The sequence below is a fragment of the Panthera uncia genome (genome assembly GCF_023721935.1).
Source record: "Panthera uncia isolate 11264 chromosome A1 unlocalized genomic scaffold, Puncia_PCG_1.0 HiC_scaffold_16, whole genome shotgun sequence".
NCBI lineage: Eukaryota > Metazoa > Chordata > Mammalia > Carnivora > Felidae > Panthera > Panthera uncia.
In genome coordinates this window covers 16488431-16513031 of record NW_026057576.1, presented here as the reverse complement: position 1 = coordinate 16513031, position 24601 = coordinate 16488431, and the positions used below count along the sequence as shown (strand labels likewise).

General features: G+C 40.9%; 1 protein-coding gene across 1 annotated transcript in view; it reads left to right on the top strand.

The window, feature by feature from the left end:
- The window catches only part of PROSER1 (proline and serine rich 1), a 28099-nt gene extending 4082 nt beyond the window's left edge, over window positions 1-24017 (top strand). The window contains exons 3-13 of the mRNA XM_049647422.1: window positions 2045-2113; window positions 4990-5084; window positions 6119-6212; window positions 8322-8432; window positions 10004-10087; window positions 11429-11507; window positions 12090-12185; window positions 15939-15983; window positions 19633-21415; window positions 21864-22014; window positions 22623-24017. Coding sequence (XP_049503379.1) covers window positions 2045-2113; window positions 4990-5084; window positions 6119-6212; window positions 8322-8432; window positions 10004-10087; window positions 11429-11507; window positions 12090-12185; window positions 15939-15983; window positions 19633-21415; window positions 21864-22014; window positions 22623-22745 — 2730 coding nt within the window. The 3' untranslated portion in view covers window positions 22746-24017. The remainder of the gene's footprint in view (window positions 1-2044; window positions 2114-4989; window positions 5085-6118; window positions 6213-8321; window positions 8433-10003; window positions 10088-11428; window positions 11508-12089; window positions 12186-15938; window positions 15984-19632; window positions 21416-21863; window positions 22015-22622) is intronic.
- The last annotated feature ends 584 nt before the right edge of the window (window positions 24018-24601 follow it).

The window sequence follows — 24601 nt, the reverse complement described above, 5'->3', positions numbered from 1 at the left end:
TTTTATTTTATTTTATTTTATTTTATTTTATTTTATTTTATTTTATTAATTTATGTTTATTTAGAGAGACAGAGACCAAGTGGGGGAGGAGCAGAGAGACAGGGAGACTGAGAATCTCAAGCAGGCTCCACAGCTGTCAGCATAGCTCCCGAACTGTGAGATCATGATCTGAGCCGAAACCAAGAGTCAGACTTAACCAACTAAGCCACCCAGGTGCCCCTGGTAACATTTTAAAATTCAGTGTCCAAGACCAGTTTTCAAATATTTATTCTGAGCACAGCATCATGAATTTATAAATTTCTAATGGTAAACATACCCAAATTTGTACAGTATTTATAAGTCAGTAATTATGAAATTGACTACACGTTAAAACAAAATGTGGTGTTTAATAAGTAGTTTCTGTCACTGCCAGACAAATAATGTTTTAAGCATGGTAGTTTAATGAAAACTCATGCAGCTTTAGGGGGAGTTTGCTAATTTAAAAAGTGTATGCATATGTATGCATACACGCAACATACATAGAGAGGCCTGATTTCTGAGGAACACTTAAAACACACTTGATAGAGAAATAAGGCAGAAAGAGAAATGTGCATCTGAAGAGTTCTGGGAAAGGGTAAGAATGTGGAGAGGGTAGACAGTGGATGAATCTGTAGGTGGCGTTGGTAAATGCCCCAACTTCTCATCTGTTATCTCAAGATTTTTAAAACTTGAGGTTTGGATCACTTTAAGCCTACAGAGGTTTTGACTCTTAAATGCCTAAAAGCCACTTTACAAATTGCATGCATTGTATTGCTGTCTATTTAGTGAGTGTTTTTCAGCTGTCCCATTACTTTTCAAAATCACCTTAATTTAAATGTTTTACAAAGATTTATAATATCTCATAGATGATAACTTTTCTTCTTTCGAGTATATGTGTGTGTGTGTGAAATTTTGTAGAAAACTTCCCTTGGTGGTTATTCCACTTTGCTAAAGTCATCAAAAACTTTAAAAAACTAAAAGCTATTTTTTAAGTATGACCTTCTAAGCCTCCTTATTGTATTGAAGGTTTTTCTTCCTATCAGACGTGATAGCAACGTTTTTTTGGTTGGTAAAGTGGCAGGTAGCATTTTCTACGTGTATATATAGTAAAACCATTATTCCCATGATAGTAAAGAACATATGCATAATACCCATTTGCAGCATACACATCACTTTATAAGGAGTGAAAGTATTTTCTGCTCTTCATATACCACTCCAGTCTCTAGCATTAATTTTGCTTTGTAGAATAATTGAAACCTTAACACATTAATTCACTAACCCAGATTTTATTACTCCCTCTTTGAGTCTTTTTTTTTTTTTTCTTTTCTTTTGGATTTCCCTTGGAGGCAGTGAAAAGGGTGGTGGTGACTATGCAGGAACTTCAGGGTTGTGACCTTGATGCCCTCCTCCTCTTTTATAAGAGATCTCGTAGTATCTCCCTCATTCATTTGAAATTCGCTGGTGGCAGTAGTGGTGGGAGAGCCTGGCTAACTGTGTTCCCCAAATGCCCTACTGTTTACAGATTGCTGGAGTAACTCATGGTGATTCTTAACACGTTTAGGGAATAGATCTGTGGTGTAAATACGAGATCCGTGCCCTTCAGATTCAAGGAAAAGAGCAGGAGACAGCAGACCTATTCTAAACTACACCACTGAACACCCTTTTGTGATTGATTAAAACTGTCACTCTCCACGAAATTTTTAAAGTTTTCCATTCGTAACACAGCTGACATTTATCTCCATCTAGTACTTTTTCATTCTCTTTTCTTTAGGTACTTTGTTTTTCCTGTATTTCACACTTCTTGTTTATTTCTGTAGCAGCGCTGCCCCAGTCTCTGTGATGATCAAAATGTTCTCTTTTTGCACTATTCCTTGTGGTAACTACCTACTTCAGATGGCCATTGAGCACTTAAATTGTGATTTGTGCCAGTAAGGGACCGAATAGTAATTCATAGTACTGAAACAAATCTTGTAGAAATGTTGGCGAATACATATCATTAGAGCTAAAGGAGTTCTTTCTTTTTCAGGTGGTCGATTTACTGAGATATTTCTCCTGGGCTGAACCTCAGTTAAAGGCAATGAAAGCATTACAACATGTAAGTAACTTACTTTTCTTTAGAATGAAGAATTTAAGTATCTTGAATTCTCCCCTTGTTTTCTATAATTGATCTCAGGTTGTAATTTGTTTGCATTAGAAAAACTAATCCTAAGTTTTATTTTACTTTGATTAATCAAATAATTGTTAAAAAAAATTAAGACTCCCCAAACTGTGAATTTAAATTGTATGTACCTTAAGTTGTGAACCATAGGATCCTAATTGGCAGATTGGAAGAGAAAATATTTATAGGCAAACAAAACATAGAATTTGAATTTTCTTTTATAGTTTATTTCTTTTGAGAGAGAGAGAGAGTGCAAGCAGGGGAGGGGCAGAGAGAAAGGGGGGGGGGAGAGAGAGAGAGAGAGAGAGAGAGAGAGAGAGAGAATATCTCGAGCAGGCCCCCCTGCTGTCAGCCTGGAGCGCAGCGCAGGGCTTAAACTCAAGAAACTGAAATCATGACCTGAGCCAAAACCAAGAGTTGGACGCTTAACTGACTGAGCCACCCAGATGCCCCCCATAGAATTTGAATTCTTATTTTTTTTTAAAGCTTATTTATTTTTTTGAGAGAGAGAGACAGAGCGTGAGTGGGGGAGAGGCAGAGAGAAAGGGAGACACAGAATCTAAAGCAGGCTCCAGGCTCTGAGCTGTCAGCACAGAACCTGGCTTGGGGCTCAAACTCATGAACCACAAGATCACGACCCGGCCGCTTAACCGACTGAGCCACCCAGGCACCCCTAGAATTTGAATTCTTAAGTGTTTTTGTGTACGTCCTTCAAATTTTTGATATCTTTATCCTTTCGTATTTAGTTTTAGAACAGTAGTCAGTTGGGTTTCTATTTATAATTCTTTAGACCAACACTGTCCAAATGGAACTTGCAGCGATGATGGAAAAGTTCTGTATCTCTGCTGTCCAGTATGGTAACCACTGACCACATGTGGCTTTTGAGCACCTAATGTGTCTGGTCCGCCTGTGGAACTGTATTATTTCTTTCATTTTAATTTAAATAGACACATGTGCCTAGTGGCTACTGTATGGCCAGCACAGTGCTAGAGCCTAAATTAAAGGAGACATTTAAGTCTAACAGTATCTGGCTATGTAGGAAGATTCTCCTCGGAGGATCAGGCACGGATAGCTTTAAGGAAACCTACAGATCCTTAGCTTCCTAAACTAATTTGGCAAAGAAAGTGTCTGGATGTGTTAGTGTGTCTCCTCTTTAACAATTTTTTTTTAACTTTATTAAAAAAAAAGGTTATCTCACCCATCCACCCGTCACCCCAGGGTGAAAATCTTTTCCCCAAGGACCAAAGAGACTAGTAATTTCCTAAGAGGGAGAGCAAAGCAGAGAGGTTTTGTAAGAAATACTGATGGGGACCTCCCCTTATTTTATTAAGACAAAAAATTCATGACAAAGCTCTGAGGCCTGCTTACTTGGACCTACCTTAAAATTAAAATTCTAAGGTATTTAGAGGCAAAAGGCTAGCATGGGCACAACTTAATGAGTCCAGCCTTTTCTGACAAAGTCAGTCTGATTTGGTTGTTTTCACAGAGGACTAATCTTGACAATTAGGTTATACAATAGACATTTTCATAAATGAAGTGAACTAAATCAGTAGTTCCAAACTTTTTACAAATATATAACGAAGATAAATAAATCAATTTTTTGTAAATATTTAAACTTGTAGCATAGTTTTTAGATGTCCATTTAAAGACTTTAAAAGGGTATATAGTTAAACCAATTCTCTTGGTGCTAACCTGGATAAAATTGTCTGAAAACCACTGCTCTAAATTGTAGGAATCTAGGGGCGCCTGGCTGGCTCAGTCGGTTGAGCGTCCGACTTCGGTTCAAGTCATGATCTCGCGGTTTGTGGGTTTGAGCCCCGCGTTGGGCTCTGTGCTGACAGCTCAGAGCCTGGAGCCTGCTTCGGATTCTGTGTCTCCCTCTCTATCTGCCCCTCCCTCACTCACGCTCTCTCTCTGTCTCTCAAAAATAAAGAAATGTAAAAAAAAAAAAATTTAAATTGTAGGAATCTATTGGGCAGTGATTCTAAATGATCTGGCATTGACTTTCCTTTGAATTCCGTCCACTGTTAACATAAATCTGTAAATTGGCTGAATCCTATCTTCAGAAACAAAAGTACCCTGGTCAAATTATGTAACATTGCACACAATCTTGGAGCGTCACAGTGCGTGTTATTATAAGACTCCTAAGAAAGTTCTGCAGTAAAGTTCTGTTTAGGGGTGCCTGGGTGGCATCTGACTCTTGATTTAGGCTCAGCTCATGATGCCACGGTTCATGGGGTCAAGTCCCGAGCAGGGCTCTGCGCTGATAGTCCCTGTTGGGGATTCTCTCTCTCCCTCTCTGTCTGCCCCTCCCCCTGCTCACACACGTGCACACTCGTACTGTTTAACCTGTCCTTTCCCTACTGAGGTGACTCTGCTGTCACCCTGTCTTAGTAACAGTATTCAGCACGTGGACATCACTTTAGGAATCCCTGATTATAGACTACTTGGTGTTCTAGCTGAGGAATGTAGTTTTTTTTCTACCTTCTCAAGCCAAGTATTTCCCATATTTATAAATCCCCCCTTTTTTATGACCTTTCTGAGAAAAGTAGTATATGTAAGTATTTTTTTCTATAAATGAATCCACTGAGAAATGATAAGAAAGAGTGCATGGGGAACTTAGGTCTTCAACTGAAATGGTTATATAGAAAAAGCCTGAGTTGAAGTCACATGGTTGTTAGGGCTTGCTTTTGAGTAAGCAGTTTTACCTCAAATATTTACATTAAGAACATTTAACCATGTTTCCCTAAAAAAGGCAATTTCTGCATGAAAACTTGTCATGTTGAAAACAACATTATTTTTTATATTCATAGAAAATGGTGGCTGTTCACCCAGCAGAAGTGGTCCATATTCTCAATTGTTTCACCTTCAGTAAAGACAAGCTAGTCGCTCTTGAGCTGTTAGCTTCGTAAGTATTTCATTTTCTTGTTACTTCACTGGAGAAAATTTGGAAAACTTTTTAAATCTTTTTTAACTCATTAGTGTGTGTTAGAATTTTATCAGCAAATGGAACTCTAATAAGATCTGTGAAAATGTAGACTGAATTTTTATATCTAAATATCTAGTGTACTTATTACACGTGGTTATACCTTAGAGAATAACAGGCCATACTGAGATTATTTATTTGGTTTGTCCGCATTTCAGTGACTTCCATTGCCTTCCTACTCTGAATAGTTTGAAAGGCTTATTGAGAAAGCTACGGGTTTGTGGTTAGGTTCTGCCACATTCTGATCAACGTGTTTTTTTTGGCTTGATATGTACTTATTCTTTATGGACCTTATTTTCCTCGGGTGTAAAGATAAGGATCTCACCTACTCGGTAGGATATGTGAACTTTTGATACTGTAAGATATGTGAAAGCACTCAGCGCTGCATGGAGTAGGTGACTGTGATGAATGTCAGCTCAAGGAGAAAAAGAGCCTGCTGTTCTGCAGGATGGAACAGTCTGTAGGTTGCTGTTTATTTCGAGCACATGCATTTTGAAGTGCTGTAAGGGACTTATAACGTATACCATGTAACATATGGGGCTTACAACCTACAAGTGTTTTGTAGATGTGCACAAAAATACAAAATTAAAGCATAAGGTAAGCTTCAGTTTTAGATCAACCATGACTCTTATGCATTTGGCCACATAGTTTTTTTTTTTTCTATTGCCTTAGATCTCCTGCTGCTCCTCGTGAGGGGACGTTTTCAAAGAATCTCAGAATGGTGCTCTTTATTGAATTACTTTGTTACTTTTAGGTAACCAGATGAGCCTCAGCTCAGTTATATTTATCAATTTTATGTAAGCATGTTGTTTATATTCACCAATTAAAACGAAATAATCACTTTTCTCCCTGTGTCATTGGGGAGAAGCTTACTCAGGTAGAGTTGTATGGTAAAGATTGTGGCCTTTGTATTGTATGTCCAGGTTCTTAAAAGCTAAATTGCATTTCCTTGGTAGAAACATTGTTGATGCACAGAATTCTCGTCCCATTGAAGATTTATTCAGGATAAATATGTCTGAGAAGAAACGGTGCAAAAGAGTACTTGAACAGGTAATTTTCTCAAGATTGCTCTATAAATAGAACACTGGGTTCTTCTGAATGTTGATGAAAAAGTACAGTCTTATTCCTGTGTTTCTGTGACGAATGACCTGACTGCTCTTGTGCGATGGGTCAAGAATGACAGCCCTACAGTCCGTGGAGGATGAGAGCTGGGTGAAGGGGGTACTGACGGATGAGGAAATGGCTTGAGAGTGACCTATTCAGCTCCTCAGCTTAAGCCTCAGTCGGTATTTATTCTCCATCCCCTAGTAGCTTTGCCATGCCTCCAAACTTTTGCCTTTAATCTTCTGTAATTGTGAATGTGATGTTTTAAATTTGTATTGTTATCAGTCTTTCTTTTTAACTTTAAAGAAAAAATTTTTTTAATGTTTATTTTTGAGAAAGAGAGGGACAGAGCACGAGTTGGGGAGGGGTGGGAGGGCAGAGAGAGAGAGGGAGACCCAGAATCTGAACAGGCTCCAGGCTTGGAGCCGTCAGCACAGAGCCCGACGCAGGCCTTGAACCCACAAACCACGGGGTCTTGACCTGAGCCAATGTCAGAAGATTAACCGACTGAGCCACCCAGGCGCCCCTCATTGTCATCAGTCTTATGTTAATCAGATCTAAGAGATAGATAATGAAGCAAAATTCCAGTTTACTACTTTAAAATCTCAAGAATGGAAGAAGTAGTACTTACTGAAACCTACTTGATTTGTTACTTAAGGTATTTGTTTCTTAAGATCGTGATGGCTGGAAACTGAAATAATGACTAAAAACCCGCTTGAGGAAGATGCAGACTCCTCTCCTGGGGCCTGACTGCCGAGGCACATTAAATCTTGCAGCCTCTGCTAAGCTCAGAGCCAGCAGAAAACTTCGCCTTACTCATGAACTATTGGAGTGGAAGCAAGATCTGAGCCCACAGTTCTAACATTAATAACTTGTTCATTGGTTCTCTTGACAAAATTCTTTAAGGCACACTGCATTTACTGCTGTTGTTTTCTTCCACATAAAGCATTCTGATCAGGTCACTTTTCCTTCTCAGAAGTAACATGGGCCTGAGTATTCTGTGGAATAGGCTGTCTAGTCAATGTAAGTTAGTACAACTTCTCTGGAAGGTAAATTAGGAGAGCCTTAAAGTGTTCATGCCTTTTGACCCCAAAACTCTATTACTAGGAATTTATTCCAAGGAAATAAATATATACCAATTTGTATATAAGGGTATTTACCCTGGTACTATTTATAAAAAGCAAAAATTGAGATAATTTTTAGGGTGGGATGATATAGCCAATTATATGTGTTGTGAGTGAATTTATAAAACCAATATACTTCTGCAACAGAATATGTGACATCGTACGTAGCTGTAAAATACAGCCATATATAACCTCATACCCCTGTAACATAATATGGGTCTATTGGGATATATGTCGCCTAATGTAGTGTTTTTCATTCATTTAATATTTATTGAGTATGAATTCAAGACTGGTTAGTGTACCATTGTAGAAGCTGAGGATGCAGTAATAAGCCAGAACATCCCTCATTGTGTCTCATGACTATGGAACACTATGATGAATGCAGTTTGCCCAGATATCTCTTGCTTTTTCAACAGTACAGCTCTTTGGATACCCAGTGTCCCTCCCATGTTACTTGCTTGTGTTTTCTCCACCAAGTTACACGTGTCTTCAGAGCAGACCCATGTCCGTGTCATCTGTTGCTCTCTTTGCCTCGCCTGTAACATAAGCTTGGCATTTGTAGAGTTGGACGATGTTATTTCTTGGTCGTTGGAGAAATGGGACACGTTAAATAGTAAATGAACTTTTTTGCGCACAATTTGCAAAACCTCCTGTGGAGATATCTTTGTGTAGGAGTCTGTTCGTTGTGACCAATAGAAAGCTAATTAAACACATGTTACCGCTTGAGTAATTCCATGGAAATAAAATGATTTTACTAAATAATTTTGGTCATGTTCACTACTGTAAGTGCTGATGAATGTATGAACAGATTAATGTCATGCTGTTCCTCAGTTCATGTTTTTTAACGGGTCTTCCTAATACCCAGAATATTTAGCCTATGAGTTTGTTTTTTGTTTTTTGTTTTTTAACTACCCTCTTTTTTTTGTTCCAGGCTTTCAAGGGGGGCTGCAAAGCTCCCCATGCCATGATATCTTCTTGTGGAACAATCCCAGGAAATCCATATCCCAAAGGAAAACCTAGTCGCATAAATGGAATTTTCCCAGTAAGTATATGTTTGTGACTATAGAAACTTCTTGTGGCTAAGTATGAAATTTAGCACGGTTAAGATATTTAAAGAAAATACCAGTTGATGATGCTTCTACCAAGCAGAGGAAATTTATTACGTTGGCAGCTTAATTCATGGATTCCTTACTGATTGAAAGTTCAGACTACTTTAAAGTATGCGTGTCAAATGTATAGAAAACAAGCCAAACAGAAAGGAGGATGAGTTTGTTTTGTTAGAAGCACTTATTTGCATTTAATAAAGGACCATTTCTCATATTCTCAGTGTTCCTCGGTTTCACAATTAAGTGTGTTTGGAAAATTAATGTGCAACGTTTCCTTCCTGGAGAGACACCGCATGCTAAAGGCTCTGAGAAGTCCTGTAGGAAAAAAATTTGTTTTGATACCAACCGGTGTTCCTCAAATGTCTTTATAAGATAATCTTTTCAAAGAATGGTATATATTTTTTGTGCTATAACAAATAACCCTAAAACTCAGTGGATTAAAACAGTGGATTAAAACTCAGTGGATTAAAACAGCCTCTCTCAGTGGGGAGAGGCTTAGATTGGTTCTGGCTCAGAGTTTCTCATGAGGATATAGTCATCAGAAGGCTCCATTAGAGCTTGAGACTCTGCTCCCAAGGGGATTCGTGTACATGCCTGGCAAGTTAGTGTCGGTCGTTGGTGGGGGTCTTTGTTCCTTACCATAAGGACTTTCCTGTAGTGCTGCTTGAATACCTCATGACCTGGTAGCTGACTTCCATCAGAGCAAATAATCCAGGAGAAAAGCAAGTGGAAGCTGTGTTATCTCTTAGGACATAGTCTTGGAAGTCAAATTGCCATCATTGCTGGAATACCCTATTTGTTACACAGGTCAGCTCTGTTCATTCTGGAAGGGAACTTCACAAGGGCATACAGGATGTGGGGACCTCTGGGAGCCATCTTGGAAGTTGGCTTCCTTACTAGTATGTACCATTTAGGGACACACCCTTAGGAGGATGCATCGTAAAAGTCTGTCCGCTCATTCTGATCTGTTAATAATAGCAGTCTTGAATGAGGTCTCGTTTATTCTTGCGTAATGTAAACTGTCACACTTAATGCTTACTGAGAGCATCATTTTTTATCATCTATTTTTGATTGTAATATAGGCACTCTCTTTGATCCTTTGACCGTTACACATCCCTAGGCACGGAAGTCTTGTTTCTGGTTGCTCCAGTTGCGGAGGGGAAAAATTAAAACCTCCTTCGTTCTGCTCTCCTGTCATCCTCATGAGTATTGCGTGCTTCTGGGTGCCTGCACATGTTGTGAGGGTTCTATGGCAGAGGAAGGCTGAGGACCTTAACAGGGTCTTAAAGCCAAGTCAGGATTGGATCTGGAATCCAGGTCCTTAACCCCCTTACCGTGTTCAATCCTTTTCTTCAGTGTAATACTGTGAGGGATTTGTTTTGGTTTTGCTTTGAGGTGATTTTTTCTTTTTAAGTCTCAATTCTTTTCTATTTATTTATTTGCTTACTTACATACATACGTACATATTTATTTACTTATTTACATATTTACGTATTTATTTAAATAGGGAACTCCCTTGAAAAAAGATGGTGAAGAATGTACTAATGAAGGCAAAGGAATCGCCGCACGGATTCTTGGACCATCCAAACCGGTATGTGTAGAGAAGAAATGATGAAACGGGTCTTAACTCTTACATGTAGTTTTCTGTCTGTCCACAGCAGACAGCATAAATTCTGTTTTTGTGTTGTAAAGTTTAGAGTGTACCAGAAACTCCGGGAAAGTGAAGGGTCTAGGGAAATAAAAAAGCATAATTAGTTAACAGCGTTAAGGGCCATTCTGAGGTTCCGTGTTTTATTTCAAAGCGAGACCAGTCAAATTTGTTTGTTTTGTTTTGTTTCGCCGTCCCTATTCAGCTGCTCCCTTGCAGGAGTGGAGTCGAAGACCTTTAAGGTTGTGGCCAAATGAGTGTTACTGGTGAAGCAAGAGTGGAGCCAGGAGGCTGAGGGTATTTTTAAGGGAGTGATTTTAATGATTGGTTAGGATATAAACTAAACCCACAGATGACCCTGCAGGTTGAAGGATTGTTCGAGTTGAAGTGGCTGAGGCCTTTACACAGCTGTCTTGCGGTCCCTGCTTGTTTACATGACAGGAATTCCAGTGGCAGTTGTTTATGGCAAAACAGTCACAGATCATAGTCCTTGCACAAGACTAGTGCATCTTACTGGGCTGCCGTGTGTGAGAGCCAGAAAGAATCTAGGTCTTTTACTACCAGTGGATGCCCTCTGCTTCAAGAGCATGAGTGCGAGATTCCCCGAAGTGGGATCCCTCTCTCGCTCACTGTAGTGAAAAATACAACGTTTGGCGTAGCTTCAGATACCTCTGGCTTTCTAGAGACCAGCTGAACTGTAAAATAAAAGAGTTGAGGATTTCAAAAGGCAAGAAGACCAAAACACCGAATTCATAGTCCCCCCCAATCCACGTTCTCCTGGAGTTGTCAGAGTGCTGAATGCTAACAGATATAGTGCTTTTTTTTCCCAAGGTGACAAGAGGGTAAGAATGATAACATGAATCTCTGATGAGTTTAGGAGGATGTTGGAAGTTCTTGGGTAGCCAAGGCTCCAAAACCTAGCGGAATTCTTGTGTGACAGAAGAGGAGCTAGGAATTCTCACATTAACCTCTGCTGGGTCAGAGAGGAGTTTGCTATTTTGGAGAAGATCTGACCCTTCATGAGAGAAAATTTAACACGGAAATAAAAAACACCTCTACAGCAGTCTTTGGCAGCATCTGCCTTTGGAAATTATAGGAACCACATTTATTAGAGCAAAGACATTTCCCTCATTTTGTGCCGCGTATCGGTCCAGTAGTCTTTGATATGCTGGAGCATTTTTAGCCTCTTAGTACTAAATATGTCAAAAGACGAGTTGTATTTTGTTTTGTAGGGAGGCTCCTGACTTAGTTTTCTTCTAACTGCTGTACTTCCCCTTCGTCTAGCCTCCTCCAACATACAATCCACATAAGCCGGTCCCTTATCCGATACCTCCGTGCCGGCCACACGCAACTATCGCACCAAGTAAGCAGCAGTTCATACGTTTTTTACTTTTTCTTCTTTTTGCCCTTTATTCTTAAGTTGAAAGTAAATGTTGGTCTATGTACTTGGGAAAATTGGAGCACTTCTGAAATACGCTCTGATGAGTCTCATTCTGCCCCCACAGTGCCTTGGTCTATAGCCGCGCAGCAGCCAGTTTAGTTTAGGGCATTTACTTTTTGGTAAATTAATTATAGATTCTTTTTAATCATTATTATGAGTTTTTGCTTTGGTGAATCATCTTGAATCCCATTTCAGTAGTTGGTTTTCAAAGGTATCCTCAACTATGTGTGCTTGACAGAAGAGGCAGATCATTTAAGTACGGCGGGATCTGCCCGCCATGCCATTCAGTGAGCTCATGTCCGGAATGAGCCTGCAGTGGGAAATCACAATCTCCAGTTGTCTCATGTGATCTCAGCTTTCTCCTAGCAGTAGACCCAAACCGCCACGTAAAAGGCAACTCTATTACGTAACAGTTTTAAAGATTAGATAGCTGTGTTAATACGGTTTGAACTCGTGGCCACAGAATGATACTGAATTATGCTTTTTCCTCTAATTTTATTTTAGGTGCTTATAACAATGCAGGTCTGGTACCATTAGCCAACGTCATAGCTCCGGGTGTCCCCCCTCCACCTCCATATACTCCTAATCCAGTAGGAACAGGTAAAATCGTGTTGTTACGGGATGTTAAAAGTAAGAGTTTACTTAGACACAAATGTACACTTGGAGGGAACGGTTGTTTGCCGTGGTGTCCTAACGGGAGAACGCGCTCAGCCTGATGACGGATCTGAGTGTGATGTTTAGGTTCTACCAGAGCGGCCTTGGCCCACCTGTGCGAACATGAGCGGGCTAGAGACAGGAACGAGGAACAGTTGCGCGTGAGCAAGAAACTTTGAGAGGCTGTAGAAAAGTACAGTTGACTTAATGAGTATTACCATTTGGGCACATCACTCCTATGTGGGGAGGAAAAGCTTGTAAGAAGGTGCTCAGAGGGGCTTAAACCTCCCCTGGGTTTTCAGTTCACCATTTTCCTTTGAGTCTGTAGGGAACATGGGATTTAGCCTATATTTTCATTTGTGTTCTTTCACAAAAATGTAATATTTCACTTAGGTATTGTTTATTTGACTCCTCTGAGTTTTGTCTTGCTAAGGAAACCCTTCCCCATCCCAGCAGTATGAAAATGTCATCTGTATTTGCTAATTACTTTTATAGGGATTCTTTCTTAACATATAGCTTTTAATCTACTCACGATTTATTTCTAGATATGTGTAGGGTAGGGACAGAACTTAATTTTTTTTTTTCTATCCTTCTCAGAGACCCAGAGTTACTTAATACCATTTATTAACAAATTCTTTTTTAATCACTAGAGTGGTTCCATTGTTTGCAGCCAGGCACTCCGATGAGAGTTGCTAAACAGTTTTTTCCAAAATTATCATTTTATTTCTTACCCTTGTTTATGGTACCTTTAGCCTTTAGAGTTTTATATTTTTGCATAGACAAAGAGAGGCTAAGAAAGAAAAGCTGGAACTGTTTTATCTTGTTTCAGATCTTCTTAACCCTAGGGAGTCCAGGTTATCCGGGTCTTGTAAGACTCTTACGGCATCTGGAATTTATTTTCATGTAGGGGTGAAATAGAGGGTCTTCTTAATTTTTTTCCATGGAGTAGCCCGTCATGCCAGCACCATTTATTAACTAATCTGTGTTCCCCATTGATTTGAAAGATGCAGTATACACATGTGATTCTAATTCTGGATTCTTTATTCTGTTCCAGTCTAGTTATTTTATGTTATGATGACATGTTGATTTGATTAGCAGATTTATAGTGTGTTCTGATATCTGGTAAGGCTAGCTTTCTCTTACTATATTTTCTATTTTTCTTACTATATTTGGAAATTTTTTTTTCTATCTGAACATGAAGATCATTTTATGCAGTTAAAAACAGTTGAATGTATGTGTACATGTATATATATATATATTTATAGTTATAGATATTAATATTATATAACTTTATATCATTAATTATACATATAATTAATATGTAATTATATAATATATACAGTTATATAAATTTAGAGAGATCTGACATTTTTATAATATTAAGTCTTACTATGTCAGGTGGTAGTGATTTTCCCCCAGGGCATATTTTATCTCTGAAGATTTTATAGTTTTCTTTATATAGGTTCTTTGCCTTAGGTTTGTCTCTAGGGATTGTAAAGGTATTTTTTATTAAAATTATAAATGGAATATTTCATTTGTACGTGCTTATTACTAATTACTTATTCTACTTTTTTTTCTTGAAAGTCTCTTGAGTTTTCTAGGTATAAAAAAATGTCAGCTGAGTTATACTTTAAGATAGTTCTTTCTTGCGTGGTGTTATTGGGTATTATTGTCCTTTTTGTTTTCATATTGTAGAAATAACGATATTTGATTTTATGTTTATGTTTACTTTTAATTTTTATTTTAGGGTTTTATTTTGTTGTTAGGTTAGTTGGTTTATAGATTACATATAGCTGGATTCTGATTTTTAAACCAGTGGGAATGAGGCTTAATAGGCATTTTCAGTCATCATAAAAATTGCATATTTGTTCTTAGTCCTTCCATTTTATTTTTGTATTCATTATTAATCTTTTGTCCCAGTTTTTCATTTCCCTTACTTTTGTTTACTTGTATTGGTCACGCTGCTGTTTTATTTTTAATAGCTCCTCTCGCCTTACCCCACCCAAACTTAGAACTTTTGATCACTAGTGATTACTTTGTATCGTTAATGGTTGTCAGTATACAAAAACTTAAGAAAGCTGCCCCCTGCTCCACTGACTTCACTCTCACTCTCCGTTTTCATCAATATGTGTGTTTTGTTGGAATACCATACGTGTTTCCTTCTGGGCCTCTGAACTTAACGGCCTCTTACTACTTCCTCCGTTCCCTGATCCTCGGTCCCGATGTGCTCATTGTGCTTTTCTGTGAGCAGAAAATTTCTCTAGGTACTTTTTTTAAAAGGGCACATATACAGAGTTATAGATGAAAAACCCAATTCCAGTTAACTTTCTCTTCTTTATTAGAACCTCAGTCTCCTTCTGTAAGCTTACAAAGAAAATATTCCTTATCTTTCGAATTCAGAAGTGTCTTTGATCTTGGAGTTCAGCTATTTCGTCAGGATGTCTAGGTGTGGATCTTAGCATTAATCTTTCACAGAACTCTGTAAGCCCTTTAGATACGAAAATTCAAGTCTTTAAAGCTTAGGAAAATTTTGTTTTCATTATTCCATTAGTTACTGCTTTTTCATCTGTTCTTTCTTTCTCCTTCTGGTACTTTTATTTTGCACTGTATTTGTCTTCTAAGTCTCTTACCTATTTATTTATATATCCTCTTTTTTTGTTGTATTTTTACCATTTTAAGTGTGATTTTGTTGTTGTTTCTTATATAATCCCAACTAAGCAGTTTAGCTTTTATAATGTTATTTCTAATCTTCACCATTCTTTACATCTATTGATTTGGAATCAGATTTCTATATCTAAACCTTCACCTTCCCTGCTTATATTTTCTTGCATATTATGTGTGTATGTATGTGTTCTCAGTTTGCATTACAAGTTTTTAAAGACTTTTTTCCTTTCATTGAATCTTTATTGATAGACACCGTATGTTGTGGTTGTTTATTTGTACCAGGTTCCTTAGCCAAGCTATGATCTTTTTTTTGCTCACCACGTCAGAGCTTGCAGGTTCCTTCTGTGCCTTGTATCTGTCCCACTGTTTGTTTCTTGGGCAGTTACTGTCAAGCTATGAGGTAATTTTCTTCCCGTTGAATCTTTGACTGATGGTCTAGTTAGGTCCTTTCCCGGGGGTGTGGGGGGGGAGTGTGCTCTTGGGTCCGTGTCACAGGCTTCAAGTCTACCTCCATTAGGGTGGTTCTCGGCAGCTCCTAGCATAGGGCCTTTTGCAGAAGTGTGAGTGCAACAGGAAAGCAGGGCCCCTTTCTTTCTATTTGCTTGGATCGTCACACGGCCTGTGAGATCGCTCCCTCAGGTGGCAGTGGATTCTGTGCTCGGCATCCGTTTCCCACCTCTAAGTCCTCCTGCACTTGCTCCTGGGTGGCAGTCTCAGGCCATCACCTTTCCGGAAAGTGTTTTTAAATATGTCTGCAAAATATCAATGGTGATTCAAAGCCCGATAAGTTAAGGAGAAGTGGTGGGGGACGGAGGTTAGGGGTCAGTTGCTCATGATGCTGTCAGTCTTCACTATAGTTACTACCATTGTCTCCATTTCCTTTCTCTCTCTGTAAGCGTGCGTTGTTTTTCCTAACATAGAATGCATCCACATCCCGGGCTTTTCTTTTTTTGATGCCAATCTCTGGTTGTTATGGTGGTGATTAACTTGAATAAAACTTGAAATCAACCTTTTTATTTATTTATTTTCATATAGAAAATGAAGACCTTTCCAGTCAGTCAAAACCTACACAGAATCAAAGTAAGTACCAAATTTGCTCCAGACGTAGCTGAAGTCTTTGTCCCGGTTTTCTGCTCCGTTACCCACTGACAGCAGTTTGAATTGAATGTATCTGGAATCTATGCTTTGGGGAAAGTTCCTACTTAACGAATTTAATCAATACTTGCTAAAAGTTGCTTGATAGTGGTACATTATATACACAAGGAAACGTACATATTAACTGGGTTTAAAATTAACCATATGCCTTTGTGTCTTATGTGAAAAACTTGCAATATAGTGGGAGTGCTATGTGGCGTTACATTCCACATTCACTTTACATTATGTAATATTAGAAACCTCATTTTTGTTTTGATAGAAACACATAAGGTTTTTGATAAAAACCCTGTTTCCCAAAAGCTATTTTAAATACTCGTTTCAGATTTCATTATTTTCATAAGTATTAAGGGTAGCGTAGTTTAGTGTAGAACAAAAAGTAAGGGTTGCCAAAGCAGAAAGTGGAATTGAAAAATGAAGATGGAAAATGTTGCCAGCACAATGCCTGCAGGGGGCAGTAGAGCCACAACATTTTCTTCCTCTGGATGAGGATCTTTGTGGTCAGGAAGGAGATGCGAGCCCTCTGGTAGGAGACAAAACTTGGGCTCCGTTCTTGTGTAGCAAAGCAGCACATGAATCTAATCATTAGAGGGCATAGTTAGGAGCCTCTGTGGGAGAGTTCTCACCCCTGAGCAGGGTGCCTAAACAGGGCTTTTTAGCTGTGGCTTCTAAAGGGGGTAGCATAATGGGCTGGAAAACACTGAGATGTCAGGACATCATTTTCTTATCCTGGCTCTGGTGCTGCCTAGCTTTGTGACCATGTCATTTAACTTCTATGAAATGGAGGTTAAGGAAACTTGAGCCTTAATGTTCAGCTTCACTAATCTATTTTTGAAGGGAGTTAAGAGGCATAAGAACCAACGTTAGAAATAGCATACCTTGATTTCCTATGTTGTGAATGTTAGCATGATATTAAGATTTTATTTGCCTTTTGAATAATATCAAGAAACGAAAAGATAAACTAGGATAGTGGTTAAGGATGTGGGTCTGGGGTTCAAATTTTGGTTCTATCACTTAATAGCTGCATGACCCTTTTAAAATTATTATTATAATAAGATCTCAAAGAGATCTACCCTCTTAAATTTTTTAGTACACAATACAGCATTGTTAACTGTAGGCACAGTGTCATACAACAGATTTCTGGAATTTATTTATTAGCTTGCATAACTGAAACTTTATTCCCTATCTTTTTAAGTTCATTTACTTATTTTGAGGGGGAGAGGGCACGCATGTGTCCATGTGAGCAGGTGAGGGGCAGAGAGAGAGGGAGAGAGAATTCCAGACAGGCTCCATGATGTTGTGTAGATCCTGGGCACGGGGCTTGAACTCACGAACCATGAGATCATGACCTGAGCCAAGATAAGAGTCGGACACCCAACCGACTGAGCCACCCAGGTGCCCTGAACCTTAGTTCCCTTTGAAAAATACTTAATAGCTATATGATCTTCTAACAAATTGCTTTAACCCCACCAAGCTGCAGATTGCCCATTTGTAAGATGGGGTTTTTAGTACCTATCTTAGAGGGTTATGTGAGGGCAAATGAAATGACAGACATAAAGTACTTGGCACAGTATCTACTGTTTTCTGGTTGACACCCAAATCACGTGACAGGAAAGTAGTATTTATCATGGTATATTTTTGGAGTTTTTTCGATTTGTTGTTGTTTTGTCACATTTTAACTGTAGGCACTACGATCAACAGTGCATGACTTTTGCTCTGTTATATAAAAAGATCTCCAGTCTTTTGGAGGCTGCTATAAAGAATGCTGTCGGACAGTTTGGTCTTATCTTATGATCTGCCATTAACTGCATGGTCCTCAGCATGTCATTGTATAAAATAGTGAATTCTGAAATATTTCCCAACCAATGTTGACCTAAATAAATTTTTAGTACATTATTTGGTACAAAACTAGGTATATATTCCTTGAGCTTCTGCTTATAAAACAAATGCCAACAAAAGTACAAATCCATTTTTCCTATGTTCTCTAAATTTAAAATAGCTAGTCTTTTCTTGAAACGAAATTACTGGCAATGACATGAATATGGTACAGGCCTCTTGGTTTGAAGTGTATGTGTTTATATATTACTGTTTGTCAATTCTGCCATTTTTCCTTTTTTTAAAAAAAGTTTATTTTTGAGAGAGAGAGAGAGAGAGAGAGAGAGAGAGAGTGGTGTAGGGGCGGAGAGAGAGGGAGAGAGAGAGAGAATCCAAAGCAGGCTCTGTGCTGTCAGCATGGAGTCCCATGTGGGTCTCGAACTCACCAAACCATGAGGTCATGACCTGAGCTGAAATCAAAAGTCGGACACTTAAGTAACTGAGCCACCCAGGCGCCCCTCTTTTTGAAACTACTGTAAATTTGTTCAGCCCAATATAGCATCTTTTGGCCGTCTCTTAGTACGAATGGATTATGTGTATGTTATTTTCTTCCATTCTTTTCCTATGGTCCCTTCCCCACCATGATTCGTATAGTACATTACTTCATTGACCATGTCAACTTTTTTATGTAAGAGTCTTTATTATGCATAAACTTAGAAACTTGAATCTTAGCCCATGAAAATATCTTTCAGTTGATTATCACTGCAAAAGGAACATTCTCTGCCTATAACTGAAACAGACTTTGATAAGAGCGTGGCAACAAAAGATAGTTGTCATTAGGACTTAAGCAACCTAAGTCATGCTTTCCATTTGACACTAACAAGATCATCAAAGGCTAACATTGTCACTAAATTGATTCAGGGAGAAGGCACAGATTATCCCCCAAAATACTTACAGTAATTATTCGTAGAGTTTATCAGAATAAAAATGTGATAGCCAACTATAGTACAGTTCTTCAGAGTAAGGCCTTGGATGGGTCTGGTAACTATAGTTGAGGTAATGGTGATATATCTAGTGTGGCAAACATTTATTAGATGCCATGCACAGCGCCAGGTGTTAAGGCTCTAAAGATGAATTAGATACAGCTTTTGCCCCTAAGGGAGCTCCTAGGACAAAGCAAATATTAGAGGTTGAGATTGCATAGAGGAGAGGAGGCAGTATGAGAAAATGCTTGGGAGAAAAAGCCGTATAGGTTATTAACTGGAATATCAAGTTCAACTCACCGAGTGGCCATAATACTGGAGAAATAGGCATGAATCCTGGAAGGCCTACAAGGAAAGTGATGTCCCAAAAGCTCCTAAGAGGGGCAATGACTTGTTATTACTCTAGGTAAGTGGTTTGAAAGAATGAAAGGTAAAGTCAGTACACCAACACTAACCACAAAATAAATTTTTAATTTTTAAAAATTGGGAAAATATGAAAAGAGAATTTGCTAATTTCTCAAGGCTTTCTCCGTGTGCATCGGAGGGCTCGTCTGGGCAGAGTCTAGATAGAAGACAGCTAGCTCTAATGGAGGCTCCGCAGTGCAGATCAGGGTCGTAGAGTCCAGCAACGTGGGTGCCAGAATAGCCCCTTACACCTGTCACTGGTTTTCTTTGTGTTTGTTAAATGTTACAGATACAGACATTTGGCTATTTCTCTTGGGTTACAATTTGACACTTCAGCATGGTGACCGATTCTTGCCTCTTTCTTCCCTCCATAGCATTCTCTACCCCAGGAAGTCAACTCTTCTCTCCTCATGGTTCCAACCCTTCAACACCGGCTGCAACTCCAGTCCCCATCGCATCCCCAGTCAAAGCAGTAAATCATCCGTCAGCACTGGCAGCTGCTACCGTTTCTGGGATGAACATGCCGAATACTGTCCTTCCTGTGTTCCCGGGGCAGGTCTCCGCGGCCGTCCATACGCCCCAGCCAGCAACGCCAAATCCGACAGTCATCCGAACCCCTTCCTTGCCTGCGGCGCCCGTTACTTCCGTCCACAGCACAACTGCGGCTCCCGTCCCGTCCGTTTTCTCTGGCCTGGTTCCCCTGCCGGGTCCCCCTGCACCTTCCGTCCCAACCCCTCAGGCCACATCCGCACCTCGGGCCGCTCCTGCTTCCAGCGAAACCTTCGCTTCTACGTCTGCCCCTTTCCCCGGCCTCCCCTTTGCTGCCACCTCTACCGCTGCTTCTACCAACAACCCGAATTCTGCCTCTCTGTCCTCAGTGTTTGCTGGCCTCCCCTTGCCCTTAACACCCACATCCCAAGGCGTGTCCAAACCTGCCCCTCCTGTACTTGCCGGCGGCTCTGCCCCCAGCGTGGCTTGTCCCCTCGGTGCAAACAGTCCTCTTCTGTCTGCTTTAAAAGGCTTTCTGACCTCAAATGACACCAGTTTAATCAACTCATCCGCTCTGTCCTCTGCTGTTACAAGTGGGCTGGCTTCACTGTCTTCTCTGACTCACCCGAACCCTGACTCCCCCGCTCCAGGCCCCAGCAAGTGCTACGCCCCCTCGGCCGTGCCCGCCGCGCAGAGGTCGTCCACCCCCGCGTTGGCCATGTTCCCGGGCCCGCCGGCTACCGTGGCCAACTCGGCCTCCACGCCATCTACTTTGCCCGCACATTCTCCCCTGGTGACGCCGGCGTCGTGTCCCGCCTCCGTGCCGGTCAGCGGGGGCTCGTCGGCTCCGCTCTTGCAGGGCCCCCACCCGGGTAACTCGGAGCTGCACGGCGCGTCCGCCCCCGCCGTCACCACCATCCCCGTCATGATCAAAACCGAGCCCACGAGCCCCACTCCCTCGGCCTTCAAGGGCCCGTCTCACTCGGCGAATCCCCCCCACGGCACTTTAGGTTTGGGGACGCTGGGCCGCGCGTACACGTCCGCGTCGGTGCCCATCACTCTGTCTACTTGCCTTAACCCCGCCCTGTCGGGCCTCCCCAGCTTGCCTGCCCCCCTGAACGTGTCCAACCCGCTCTCGTCCATCTCGCTCCCGCCGCACGCTTCCTCCGCGCCCATCACGCCGGTGTTCACGGCCCTTCCCCCGTTCACGTCTCTGACCAGTAATTTCCCTCTAACTGGCAACCCGTCTCTCAACCCCTCCGTGTCTCTTCCAGGGTCGTTACTAGCCACCTCGTCTGCGGCGGTCACGTCCACGCCCGTGCCCACCGCCAGCTCCACCGCAGCCGTGCTCCCGGGGCTTGCGGCCTCGGCGCCGGCCTCGGCGGCCCCTTTCCCCCTTAACCTGTCCACCGCCGTCCCCTCCCTCTTCTCGGTCACGCAGGGACCTCTGCCGGCCTCAAACCCCTCGTACCCCGGCTTCTCCGTCTCCAACACCCCCAGCGTCGCCCCCGCGCTCCCCTCGTTCCCGGGGCTGCAGGCGCCGTCCACGGTGGCCGCCGTCGCCCCGCTGCCCGTCGCTGCCACGACCCCGTCCCCGGCTCCCGTCCTCCCGGGATTCGCCTCAGCGTTTAGCTCCAATTTCAACTCTGCTCTCGTTGCCCAGGCCGGGTATGTGGCTCGTGCGTGGGGAGGCTGCGGTCGTTCTTGGCCTACCTTGTGGTTTAGAGTCTCCGAGCAAAATCGTTGTTCGCTGGTGCCGCAGTCTGGTTTTTCGGGGCCGGAACTTCAGTACCCAGGACACGGGGAGCTCTGCAGCCACGTTGAGCGCAGCGTGTGCAATATTAACGCCCGCGCAGGCAGTTGTAGTGTTTGTCATGTGTCGTCATTATAAACCAGCGGGAAGTATTCTATGCAAAACACAGACTTCCTGAGTTCAGAATAACATACTGTGTACGAGAAAGTACATTTGCTATCAGTGAGTGGCTGACTTTTAGGGTTCCTTGCAACAGAGAAATTTAAAGGTTGTTTTACGTCTTAAGGTGGTATTTGACAGATATAGAAGCAATAGCTTTTGTCTTCGCCACATTTTGACCTATTCTTCTGTCTATTGTTTTAGCTTGTCATCTGGCCTTCAAGCTGCAGGCAGTTCTGTTTTCCCAGGCCTGTTGTCCCTCCCAGGTATCCCCGGGTTCTCCCAGAATCCTTCCCAGTCATCCTTGCAGGAATTACAGCATAATGCAGCCGCACAGTCTGCCTTGTTACAGCAGGTAAGCAGGCAGGGTCCACCGGGAGTTCAATGGCAAGACCCGGAGGTGGCTTCTGTAGTGGTGACCTGGCTGTGCAATAATGATAGCCCAACGTTGGCCACAAAATGGCTCTGGTAGCAGAATGTTTGCAGATTTAGGATTAATCTCCCCAAATGTGCAGATTATCCTCGTCCTCCTTCAGGAGAGTAACAAAGCTGCTGGGGTCTATTCGTCTGTATGAATTCTTTTCCCGCTTTGAGACTTTCAGATCTTAGTTTAGAGCTTACAAATGGAATCTTCATAGGTGTCTGTTAAATTTGAGCTGGTCTTTTATAATTTAAGCTGAAATAATGGACCATTAAAGCATATTTTCTCTAGAAAACTTACTTTTTGGAAAGAATATGAAGTCTTTCAGTGGTATCTCTCATTACCTCCAGCATCTGAAGTATTTTGAACGTTTCTTAAAAATTTCAGGAGAATAAGCAGACTTAATCTTGCCCCAGTGTTTGTTTTGTTTTGTTGTTTTTTTGTTCTTTCCCATTCTAAATATCTGTGGTGGGGTGTAAGCAAAAGCAAGTACAGACTTGAATGAATTTGGCACTTGCTAACCTGCACCTTCTTTCTATCAGGTCCATTCAGCTTCGGCTCTGGAAAGCTATTCAGCTCAGCCAGATGGATTTCCTAGTTATCCTTCGACACCAGGAACACCATTCTCTTTACAACCAGGCTTGTCCCAAAGTGGGTGGCAGTGAATATATTCTCATTTGTATTCTCCTCCGGAGCAACATCGGATATGCCTAAGGACTGCAGTGAACAATCTGACTAATGCGAGGTTGGCTGACATTCTCAGAAAATGAGAATGAGGATAATCTTGGGGAAATTGGGATAAGAGTTTAAAACAATGACGATTGCATTTTTTAATGGTTTTAAGTATGAACACTCCCCTATGTAAATATGCTGATGTCGAACTGTATGGAGAATAGTATTAAAAAGGTGTCGGGGACTTTTCATCTCCCACCCTATGAAATGTTGAGTCATGTATGTGATCTGTGTGGGAAGAATACTAAAGAGGAGGTTGAACTCTTTATAGCCGAATACAGCCTTAAATCTGCTTGTATAGCATCCACTGACAGAAGTAATAGTTGTGCCTCAGACTCATGGGTTGCATCTGGCCCTGGGGGCATTACTGCCCTTGGAATGCAAGAGTGGTTCCTGTTAGCATCGTTGGAACGCAGTACTCCGTATGTAGCCACAGAAGGGAACTTGAAACCCACCGTTATTTCTAACTTCTGACATTTATGCGCAAACATTTACTGCTGAATTTAACTTAATATATTTCAGGTAAGTGAAAATGGTGCTTAATATAGTCTTTAGAATGACTTTCAGGTGTTTTCGACTAAAAATGTATCCAGAACTACTTTCTTACAGAAACGCAAGTAAGGCTTGTGATGACTGGCCTTCGACACTTATTTCTTAATCTCAGCAGTATCCGAACGAGTGAGGGACATTTGACTGACCATAGGGCCACCTCTATTACTCATTGTACTCCGGAAGCTCTTGGTGAATGTTTACAATCACGGGATATAGTATTTCTTATTTGTACTTCAAGTCCAACGCTTCTCCAAAAGTCTGATGTGACAACCAATAGAGAAGACTTGCTCTGTTAGTAAACATGAAGTGTGTGCTCTAAGGGTCTGTGGTAGCATCGAATGTGAGTGAATGTCATTCATTAACGGGAAGAACTGCCACATGGGGGGGGGGGGCGGGGGTGGGGAGTAGTAGGGAGAATGATTTGCAATCTTAAAAGTGTAAACTCTAGAATCTACTGTAGTACATTTCAGCATCTAGAAGTTTTACTTTTATAAAGATGGTGTCTGGAAGATGTTGCTAATGTATTTTCCTTCAACACGGGGAACAAACTTTTTAAGTATATTAATAAATATTCCTGTATGGTTAGTTTTTAACAATTTTTTAAAATAAACTTTATGGATATGACAAATATTTTATAAGTGTTTTATTAAGTGCTTTGATAGGCTTTTTAATTGTTCATATACACTAATACATAGAGCATAATTTTATCCAAATTCAGTTGAAACTCCACGTAGACTACTGATTGCTCCGTCCTTTAAATGAGATCTTACGTGAAAGTTCTATTATAACCAACACTAGAAACAAGCTATTGATGCCTTAAATTATCTGCAAACAAAGAATGTAACTGCGTAGTTACTCCGATGCCAGTTGCTGGAAGTTGTCATTTGTTCTAAGTTTACACTTATAAAAATTTTTAGAGATTATATTTTTTTTATATGTTGACCACCCAAAAAAATTTACTGAATGAGTAATCGCTCTGTAGTGCTTCCTGCTGCCAGGTTTAGTTTTACCATCCAACGAGCCCCTATTCTCACAGCAAAGGAGCTATGTCCTGTTCATCTTTCAGATGCATTCCTGGCCTCTTGTGCATATCAGGCACTTCAAGGTTTATATAAAAATGGAGAGAACATTTTTGGAGCACTTGTAATAATGACTGGGGTCTGGTTTTATGCATCTCATAACTCTCTGAAGGAAGTACTAGCAACTTAATTAACCAGATAAATAAGTCAAGATGTAG